This window comes from Poecilia latipinna, unplaced genomic scaffold (genome assembly GCF_001443285.1).
Source record: "Poecilia latipinna isolate Pla-1442-1.1 unplaced genomic scaffold, P_latipinna-1.0 Scaffold2226, whole genome shotgun sequence".
NCBI classification, from domain to species: domain Eukaryota; kingdom Metazoa; phylum Chordata; class Actinopteri; order Cyprinodontiformes; family Poeciliidae; genus Poecilia; species Poecilia latipinna.
Genome location: NW_015114842.1, coordinates 90,842 through 102,231, shown reverse-complemented (window position 1 = coordinate 102,231; position 11,390 = coordinate 90,842). Strand labels below are relative to the sequence as shown.

The 11,390-nt window shown below is 36.0% G+C and overlaps 1 protein-coding gene across 2 annotated transcripts in view; it reads left to right on the top strand.

The window, feature by feature from the left end:
- Positions 1–201: 201 nt before the first annotated feature.
- Positions 202–11,390, top strand: part of LOC106936854 (magnesium transporter protein 1) — a 26,541-nt gene continuing 15,352 nt past the window's right edge. The window contains exons 1-7 of one of the 2 annotated variants that reach the window (XM_015018087.1): positions 202–357; positions 669–838; positions 4,810–4,927; positions 6,042–6,182; positions 6,341–6,481; positions 7,364–7,453; positions 9,655–9,718. In XM_015018087.1, coding sequence (XP_014873573.1) covers positions 277–357; positions 669–838; positions 4,810–4,927; positions 6,042–6,182; positions 6,341–6,481; positions 7,364–7,453; positions 9,655–9,718 — 805 coding nt within the window. In that variant the 5' untranslated portion in view covers positions 202–276. The remainder of the gene's footprint in view (positions 358–668; positions 839–4,809; positions 4,928–6,041; positions 6,183–6,340; positions 6,482–7,363; positions 7,454–9,654; positions 9,719–11,390) is intronic. The other variant, XM_015018088.1, reaches the window with a different exon arrangement.

Genomic DNA, 11,390 nt, shown 5'->3' with positions numbered 1-11,390 from the left:
AATATCTTAATTTACGTCCAGTCATAAACCATTTTCCGATATCTGGAATGTAATTGCGGTGAAACCGATTTTATGTTAAAACTGCCTGCCAAAATAGCTAGACAAGTACTCACAATATGGCGGCATCGTTGACGTACTGTTATGATATCCTCATACTTCTCGTCTCCACTTGTAGTCTCTGGTTGGCTAAGAAACAACCAATGGGAGCCTGACAGGACTGAAGCGTTGGAGTGTGGGCAGGCGCTTAGCTGACAGGAGTGTACAAAGTGTAGTAGAATGTTTGGGAAACTTTATAGTACGCTACTTTTTATTCTCTTTTTCTGCCATGAGCCCAGTGACGCTCAAAGGAAGAAAGAGGTAAGAAGTCGTTAATAACATACAGAGAAGAAAGTTCCAAAATTTAGAGTCATGCTTGGCAACTTTTAAAAGACAACCGCCGTTTGTCTTTTTCTTGTTTTGACAGCTAGCTAACGCGTTTCAGCATGAGTTTAGTTATTTCTCATTTAAACAAACCGCAGTTGTGGTTGTTAACTTCTGGGTTGGACTCTGTGTGAGATCTTAAACCGCGGTTCCAAGATAATTCTTTACACTGACTGAGCAGATGAAAGGAGGGTTAATGCTTTTATTACACAGTAGTTAGCTTATGTCTGTGTGTGTGACATGTGCAGACTTTGCTATCAGAGAAGGTGACTCAGATGATGGACTGGACCTCGAAGCGTTCAGTCATCAGAATGAATGGAGAGAAATTCCGTCGCTTTGTCAAGGCTCCTCCAAGAAACTACTCCGTGTTCATCATGTTCACAGCGCTACAGCCGCAGAGGCAATGTGGCGTTTGCAAGTAAGGTTATTATTTCTGATTAATTATTACCACCTTCTACTGCTACATTGATATAACTGTCATAGTTAAATTGTTTTTAATTTCTTTGTCCCCAGTCGGGAATTAAATAAATTTACACTTCTTACCGGTTCATGTCACCAGGAATTAAGATAAATTACATGCTATTTTGAAGGAGAAAAGTATTAAATAGTCAACAGAAAGTTGTTTTCAAAGTAAAGCTATTCTAAATCCTTAAATAAAAATAACTGCAGTTTTTTTTCTATCTTTTATGGGTTAAATCAAAATTTAGCCTTTAACCAACATTCAGTCTGAAATGAGGGGGTGATTGGACTGAGTAAGGTGGGGTTAAAATATTTTTAGTAGGCAGTCAAAATTGGACTAAATTTGCTTATTTCTATTTTGTGCACATCTAGCTCACGATACCATAGCTAGAATTGAACAGCTAGACAACGTCCCTTGAACGTCGCCACGTTCAGTGAACATTTGCTGACATTGTTCACTGAACTACTCATATTAATGATATTATTGGTGGAAGTAATGATAAAAAGAAAAATATACTTTGTTCTACTATAAATGCAAGTACAAAAGAGACCTTAGCAGTAAAAATTTCATTAGAATAAAGTAAGAGCATCAATTTTAATGCAGTGGGTTTTGCAATAAGACATCAACAATAAAACAATTGAAGGAAAACATCAGCATTTTAAAACACGCATTATGTAGAAAAATATCTTACAGCCCCCTGTGGGAGTCAGAAAGCCTTTTTAAACAGACATTTGAAACACCAGAAATGTTTCAAATGTTCACAACTTCTCCTTGTGTTCACTGATTGGCCCTGTAGAAAATCTACTGGAGAGAGTCCAAACGAAGGGGAGAATGCCCAGACTGCTGTATAAGCAAGATTTTATTTGAGTGGAATTTCACAGGAAGGGAATGGCCAGGTTAAGTAATGGTGCTACTTCAGAACAAACCGTGAGTTCGATATGGGCTTTTTATGGCAAAACAGAGAATTACTTTCAGAGGAACAGAAATTATGTTCAAAGAGCGAGGGAAGCCCAGAGCTCCACTTTGGCTTGAGTAGAGACAGTGCAGACACCTGATGTAGATGTGAAGTGACTGGAATCTGGTGGTTTAGAAAGCCTGGACAGTCCTGTGATGTTTAACCAACTAAGTTTATGTTTAGAATTTTTTTTCTGGTTAAATAGTCAGCTGCATTAAGTTTTAGTGACATTTTGGGGTGGACTGATATTTAGAAATATGCAGCCTATAGAACCTGTTTTTATGCTTTTCAGATAATTTCAACTACTTGTGTGTGTTCGGTGCTTGGTGCTTTGCAGAGCTATTTTGAACCTCTATTTGAGTTCATGATAAGAGAAGTTAGTAGTTGTTATGTGTTACTTTTAGATTTGTTTTTTTTTTTGTTTTTTTTTCTTTATAACTTCCTTCGAGGGGTCGCGCCTTACTTTGCAGGTTTACTGCAAGCATTTTGTTTGAAGGGGTGGAATTAGAATGAGTGCATAAAACTGAGATGCAGGTGGACAGGGCAAGCTTATCATTCTACTTGCGCAGTTAGAGCTAGAGGTATGGATAAGTTATTCAAAAAAGGTGCACCCTTTATCAATCAATCAATCAATCAAATTTTATTTGTATAGCACATTTCAGCAGCAAGGCATTTCAAAGTGCTTTACAGCATGTGACATTGACTAAACAGTAAGAAAGAGAAAGAGATTTTGAAAGAAAAAAAAAAGATTGGAATTTGAAAAAAAGATCCAGATTTTTAGTCAAAACGCCATTTGACAAGGACTCTAAACCTCCAGAATTTTTACCCATAATATTTACCCATAAATATAAATGTACATATCCAATACAGAAGCCAGATATCCGACATTAGTTGGGGAATTGTATTCTGTACTCATTAGCTTGATTAATATTTATTGCCCCAAAATAGACTCTACTCTTTTTTACAACATGTCCTAGCCCAAATCCCAGACATTTCACAAACTAGCCTAATCATAGCAAGAGACATGAGCCTTGTATTAGAAATATACTTGGACAGCTCATCCTCACGTAGAGCTCTGGCTTCTAATGCCAACATTTTCTTGAGCAAATATCTGAAAAAATTATAATTTGTTCGGTAGCTGGAGGATTTTTAACCCACAGCCGTGAGCCTATTCATTTCACTGAAATGTTTACAATGTGTCCACATGAATTAATTATTTAATGGTGGATGCGAAATTATTACCTTGTACCAGTGAAGTAAAATATCACGATATAGCCACTTCCGACCACGCCATCCTTTCTTTATCTTTACAATTAGATCATTAGAATCAAGATGAAACGACATGGAAAGTAGATCAATAACTGTTGAAAAGCCAGAATTCTGTAAATTTATCAAAGAATAGATTTATTTTTTTGTATAAAATGAGCGATTGTCCTGGAACATCTCCATCGATACTTTGGGAAACTTTGAAAGCTCATTTGAGGGGAAGTATTATATCTTTTCAATCAGCAAGGAAGAAAAGGAATCAAGCAGAGTTGGTGGACTGAGAGCAACAAATTAGATGTTTGGGTAAAGATATGCTACATTCCCCTGCACAGAAACTCATAAAAAATGATCTCTTATCTCTTATTATACCTTAGCGATATATTTTTATTGCTAAGATACAAATATAATCAATTACTGTCAAATCACATTACCAGGACATACATTTTTACACAACAGAAATATTTGGAATTTGGGGAAGAGCGAAATTAATTATTGGCAAGGCAATTAAGAAAAATGGAAAATAACTGTACAATTAACAAGGTGAAATCAGAAAATGGGGAAATTTTAACTTCACAAAAAGAAATCAATCATATATGTAAATAGTTCTATGAATCACTGTATTCTTCCAGAGCTGTAAAAGATTACTCAATCAGTCAATCAATTTATTTGTATAGCTAATTTCAGCAACAAAGCGTTCAAATTTCTTTACATCATAAAAATACATTCACATAGAACACACAGTCATAAACTAAAACATTACATTTTGCCAAGTGTTGTCATTACACATCAAAATGTTGGTTAGTGTTATGGTTCAAAATCATCTCTAAACAGGTGAGTTTTTTAGCCTAGATTTAGAGATGGTGAAAGCTATAATACTCATCATGTAGCTGTTTTTAAATTACCATTCACTATACCTTAAAGAGACATTTACCTTTGATTACAATACAATCAGTGCACAATTATGGAGAAAAGTAAATAAATAAATAAAAAAATCAGACCTAAAACCATTATTTGAATACTGACCTTTCTTTGGACACAGTGCACAATTTTTTTATGGACAGAATAAGGCTAGGCAAAGGATCCCTTTGGATTGCCTAAGTGCAATATGGAAGTTTTTTAAAACTAAATAAATTTACAAGTAAATGCACACTTTGTTTTAATAAGACAGAAATAGAGACTTGGTGAAAAATAATAAATGGCCACAAAGGTTTAATAGATATAAAAGCTGATTGAATACATTCACTGAAAAAACATTTTTTTCATAGTGGGTGAACATTTGGCTTTCTGGGGACATACACTAAACATTGTCTGAACATATACTTGCTACCTGGGACATGGTGTCCTGGTTCAGTCAGTGGAGTGGATCACTATTTGCAGAACTTGACATTTTGGGGAAATAATGTGGGCATTTTATTCATGTTGTTGGAGTACAGACATATAAAAAAATGCCACACAGTGTCCTTTGAGGACATATTGGCTGAAAAAACTGGTTCTGAGAGATTGCTTAAGGTTAAGTAAATCCTCCTTTTTTTTGTGGAGTCTTTGTGAATATTTTTTTTCTTCAGATTTTGAGGTTTTTCATTAAATCATATTGATTCTTTTGACTTGTCCAACCAAAAATTTGTCTTCTCCGTTTTTTCTCCAGCGACGTTGAATTGTGACACATACTACTTTAATTTGAATGTAACTTTTCTTTTTCTTTTTTCAGACAAGCTGATGAGGAGTTCCATGTGCTAGCTAACTCCTGGCACTATTCCTCTGCCTTTACTAACAGAATCTTCTTTGCATCAGTGGATTTTGATGAAGGATCTGATGTCTTTCAGATGGTGAGATAATAATTCATAAACTGGAGTTGTTTACTTGATGTATTTGTAATATTTTTCCCACATGATTGTGAAAACAACTTACCAAGCGGCAGACTCTACTGGACAAAGAAGACTTAATACAATAAATACTTGAATTTTGTACCCCAAGTATATTACATACAAATACTTGTCAATTTAAGGTAATTTTTCTTTTAACTTCTTTTACTTGTAAATGTGACTAGGGCTGGACCAAGATTTTATGTGAATATACTTTAGAGGCCCCTTTTTCTGCTAAGAACATCACTACTATTAACAGCAGTTCAATACAGATTTGGTGCAGTGTGAGAGATTTAAGTGTGTTCTGATTTGGCGAAGCTTTAAAGCAATCAGTGATAATTGGCTATTTGCTCAGATGGATTTAAATACAAACACGACGATTAAACTCATCATCAGATTGTAACTATCGTAACAGCAATCAAACTATGAAGAGTATTCTTTGCACTTTTACAAAGAAAACTTGTCTATTTCTTTAAATCTTAAATTTAAAAGTTAAGTAATTTAAAATCTTTTAATTCATCTTTGTGGAAAACCATTAAATCATATTTAATAGCATTGTCTTTCTCAGTAAACAAGTATTTAAATTCTAGATCTATGGTCTTTGTTAAAATTCAAGCATTTGGGGGCTGCTGAAGGTCTTGGGGGGGCCCAAGCAGCTGCTGAGTTCCCTCTGAGTGTGACCAGCATTAGATAGCTTGTCTTAAGACAAAGCCAGTAGCTGATTACTTAAGTAGGATTAACTGAAGAGCAAAGAAAAACATTGTTAGATTTTTGTGTTTGCTTTGTAGTTGTGTGCTTAAGCATTGTCAGCACTGTCTTCCAATAATATGTATTTACATATTATTACAATTCCTATTATTCCTAGTCATGTTATTACAATTCCTGACAACTTTTAAACATATTTACACAAAAATATGATTGGTCTATTGGGACTGCCCTAGACCTCCTACCATTGGGTTTAGCAAGTTTTCTGGGGGAACCTTGGATTCTGATTTTAAGCAGCAGTAAATTTAAGTTGAACTTAAGTTGTGTATAAGCCCTCACATACACATGCCAAATTTTTTCTGTTTTTCTGCAGCTTAATATGAACTCTGCTCCAACCTTCCTCCACTTCCCACCCAAAGGGAAACCTCGCCGATCAGACACCTATGAGCTGCAGGTCAGAGGGTTTTCTGCCGACCAGTTGGCTAGATGGGTGGCAGACAGGACAGATGTTCAAGTAAGCATTTGGGTTTAGTGATAGCAAATCTGACGTGAAGTTACTGATTGCAGTGCTTTTGTAATTGAATAAATCTAAAGTACCGCCAAATATTGAATACAAGGGTAATATGGCATAATTTAATTGAAAAAATAATTTGTCATGTTTTTCTGTCTTAGATCCGTGTCATTCGTCCACCCAACTACGCAGGGCCTCTCTTGTTGGGCTTTCTCCTGGCTGTGATTGGTGGATTGGCATATCTACGAAGGAATAATTTGGAATTTCTTTTTAACAAGAACGTTTGGGCCTTTTCTGCACTGGTAACAATCACACACCTATACATGTTAGGCCTTTGCATCGGAAGCGCCGCAATCCAAAATTGTACCCTACATGAAACTTTCGGATTTCACTGGAATCTAAAGTGGCATGTCCAAACTGCTCCACAGCGCCCCCTAACTTGAGTTATTGGCTTCATTTTAGGTCAGTATGCAGTTAACTGATGAAGTATTCAAAGGTATCAAAATAGTGAGTTTTTGAGCACATTTAGGGGGCATGGCCATGCAGCGAACTTAGCGTACTTGCCAAAGCAAACAAACCGCTGTAACTTTCACATGCAAAGGTACAGTACTTCCCACCACTGGTACCAGGTGACTTGTGAATACTTTTTCAACATTTGTAGGCGTATAGGAGAAGGTTTATTTTATTTTTAAGGTTTACAAATCATGTTTCGCAGACACAACTGTCCAAAGTTACACACAAAGATGCTTATACGAGTTACAAATCCAGTATTACACACACACAGATATTTTTACACATGCAGATATTTTGAGACTATTTTCACTCCATAAAAACCTATGTTTAGAATTGCCCTAAATTAATATTCATTGAGATATAAATTTTATTCTGTATTCCAGCTTTTCATTACATTACGTTTTATGTCACTGCAATGTGATGATTTTTATTTTTGTTTCATGCTCTTACAGTGTAAAGTACTTGCAATGTTTCGCTGAAATTTCTTATGCAAACCAAGTTCATGAGGTAAAATTAGTATGCAACATAGGTTTGTTACATAAAATCCACCCAAAATTTGCTGCAGTTTGTCCTTGAAATGTGATGAGATGTGAATAATTTAGTGTTATTTATATCTTTTTAATAAGATGCTGGGACTATTTTTATTAATTTTTTTATTTTTTTTGCTTCAGTGCTTTACCTTGATAATGACTTCTGGCCAAATGTGGAACCATATCAGAGGACCACCGTATGCACACAAGAACCCCAACACCGGACAAGTGGTGAGAATAAAAAAAACCCTAAAAAATAAAGAAACATATTGTTTAGTAACACCTCTAAAAAATAAGATTAAGAGTGGCATAGTGTATTCTTGTACTGGTTAATTGCACTCTTGTTGAATTTTGGTTGCAATGAGATCTTCGTTATGCATTTCACCATTGGTTTGAATGCGTATTCTCCACCCCTATTTTGGCCTTTGGCATTAGCATCCATCACACTACATGGCGTAAATACATGAGGAAAAAATAATTCTATGAACATTGTTGATGAAAGCAAGTTCCGCTGCTGGTGAAGTTACAATAATAGAATGACAATTCACAGATTGCTTTATTTGGGTTCAAAGCCCATGGAGTGAGCTGCACAGTCAATGCAAAGGATGTTGTTTGCCTTCTCCAGCGGAGCAGGGAATCTGTGCAGATTTTTCATTATTTGTTATTCTGCTTATTATTCTCTTCTAAAACGTATTGTTCAAAAGAAGCAGAAAATGCTGGAAAAATCTAATATGGCAGTTTAATAGAAAAACATTAGTGCTACTCAAAGAAAATTGTATCCCTCAATACCTATGGGATGCTATTTGGAAGGGCATTGTGTTTTCGCTAGTTACTTCTAAAGAACGAGTCTAACATTCAACAACTTTATGATAAATCACTCCTTGGATCAGAGGTCGCGCTAGACTTTTTTGTTATCTGTCATCTTGACCGACAACATTTAAAAAAAAATCGATCATGTACTATTTTTACCAGTCCGTTATATTAACATAGGGTATTTAGCCACATATTTATGCAGTTTAGTAAATGTTCACCTAGTTGAACCGTGAATCCAGATCCGATCACACATAAAGCAGATAAATGCATCTAAAATTTTCTCTGTAGTGACACAAACCAATCACTGTGGCCCCAATAACTTATAATAAATTAAATTAAACGACTCCACTTAAATTACAAGCACTTTACCTGCTGGGGTCTGAACACAGCTTCACAAATTCCTCTTGTTTGAGTCTAATTAACTTCTGCACCTTCATTTATTTCCTCAAGATAAACTGCCGGCTCCTCTGTTTAGACTGTAAATGGATTAAGACAACGTTGCATTCTCTTTAGTTTTCTCTGGTCTGTAATGGAGACTTGAATTAAACGGGTCATTTCAACCAAAGGTTAGAAATGAGCTTCCTAACCAGACGCTCCAAAGTGTCCGGTCCATAACTCTTCCACACGCTGTCAGCTCTCGGTCAGAAAGACGCATTTAGTTCAGAGACCATGAGATGATATTCATAAAGGATTCTTTTATTAATTGATTTTAGTTGCCTTTGCGATGAAATATTTGCGTAAAGTCTATAATGTCAAAAGTGCACCAGTCAGGGTGCACTTTTGACATTATAACCTGTCAAATGACGGACGGGCTTTAAATTTTCCGATCGTTTAAAAAAAACGACCGGAAAAAATCCGTTATCTGCCTTGGATGATTCTGCAACATTTTTACGCTGGCCATGCCAAGCATACTCTATCACGACAAAACCTAATTTTGATTACTTTTCCCACATTATAACTTATATATGAAACTTGGTATATAATATATATGGACCAAGCCGCTAAAACAATGTGGACAAAATATGAAAATTTTTGAAAACTGTTCAAGTGACAAAACACCAAACATTTTAGCAGTAGCCAGCACAGAAGTTAACTGAGTATATCTTCACCATATTTTATGACTTGAGGACAAGAATTTAGATTCTAGTAGGGGATGAAATGTTACTGTACATTCAGTTTTACACAGTTCCGGTGATAGGTGGCTCTATAGGGTCAAAAAATGTATATCTGTATAACTGCTTGACAAATTTACACCACACTTGGTACAGATGTTCACCACCATGAGGACATATCTTGAATATTTATCTTGAATATTATTATGGCTGTGGTTTATGTTATCCCACACTTCACCTTTGAACATAATGACAATTAAATATGTTGTTGGAGAATCAAAGATCACATAAGAAATTGGGGAAATTTTGCTCAGTTCGACCACTAAGTGGCAGAGTTGTAACAAGAAGTGTGTTTTCATTTCTTGAACAACTGCTAGATATAGCAATTACTCTTTTCCAACATGTTCCTTGAAACATGCTTGATATGAGTTTTGAAAAACTAAAGAAAAGATGTTTTCTGATTAGATGAATTTATACATAAACTAAAACTTTTAACTATGTTTTCAGAGTTACATCCATGGGAGCAGCCAAGCCCAGTTTGTGGCAGAGACGCACATTGTTCTACTCTTCAGTATCCTTCATTTTTTCCCATCTTAACATTTTTGGCTTACACTGATTGCAAGACCAATAATATTTTATTTGCTGTTTTCCTTTCTAAAACTGTTTGATCTTCATTCAACAGTGAAATATTTTTAGAATAGCAATTAGATCTTAGACAAACAAGGATTTTTTTTTACAAACTTCCACTCTTCCAGCTTTGTTATATCCCACAAAATTGCAAGATATGGTAATCTGTACTCTAGTCAGGAATTTACCAGACTGTTTGGTAGACGGGGAGTCTGTAGCGTGTTGCCGTGCACGCACCCCGCTCCAAACACCCCCACGCACCCTTTCTCTATTTCTTCTGAGAGGGTCCAATGTGCTGCCAGCTCTCTAACGGGTAATTTGAGTTCCCGTTAGAACTCTACGGGAACTGAAGCGACCACAGTTCTGGACAGAGTTCGCTTCAGTCCAGAACTGAAGCGAACTCTGTTTAAGCTGATCTATCAAGGAAGATTTGCCTGGTTCCTAACAGCCTTCATCCGGTTGTCCCACTGTGCTTCCCCCTGTGATTTAGCCAAGCTTTGCAGCCTCGCAGCCAGTTTCACAGAGCATACCTGTTGACGGCCACTGTCCCTCTTTGTTGAAACATGCTCTTGTTTCTGAACGAGGTCAGTTTAGTAACTCGTTTACGTCTCAAGGGGGTTGTTTTTAATATAGTTTAAAGCAACCTATTAAAACTTTTAATTTTCTAGAACCATGCATTGTAGCTATTAGGGAAGAAACGGTTTCTCAGCCTGGTTTTCTTGCCCTGCATGGTCCTCACCCTCCTGCTTGAGGGAAGGGGCTGGAACAAACGAGCTACAGACTTGTTGCCATAGCAATTGATAACATTGCCACTATATGTTCTGTGTTTTAGGGTTCAACACCAAAAAACAATCAAATATTTTTGCACAAAGAACACAACATTCTGTTTGTTGCAGTAGTATGTTTTTATGCTTAATGTTTTATTAATAAATGATTGCTGTGGTAGAATAGCTACCGCTGCTATTAGATAATCTATCAGTAGTTTGTGGGTCATTTCTTTACTGAATTATTTACACATACAAACTGTAGCTCACAACACACACATTTCATTAAAAAAACTTAACAAAATGTTATTGCCGTCTTACCTTTACTTATAGATGAAATCCATGTGCCGCTCATTGTGCACAAAAATATCCGTTCATCCAAAGCCAAGTCTATCCTCAACATGTCTTTTCTTGTGTATCACTCTGTTTGAGAATCATCAAACTGTCTCGAAGCAAAACTTTCAGCTTCGGTGTTGGTCTTCCTTTAGTTATTATCTCCTGCTTAAATTGAAAATCCACTTTAGAAACTGTTTAGATGTAGAAATATAGTCATCCATGTTGACGTCGGAAGAGAGGAGAAAACAATAAATATATTGCTGTACTTTACTTATATACTATATGGCTAACTTGCTCTGCAGATATGGAGTCACAAGACCAACGTCTGGGATCATGAGCGCCCCCTGCTATGAGTCAAGAGAACTGCCTGCCTGACCTCAAATCTGTTCTCTGCCGTTTATGATCTCTCCTCAGCACACAAAATATGTTACAAACACAGTGGGTGACAAAAAAAACACTGTACATTATATAAATAAGATACATTATGAAAAATCAGTCCATATATAAAATGTTTTT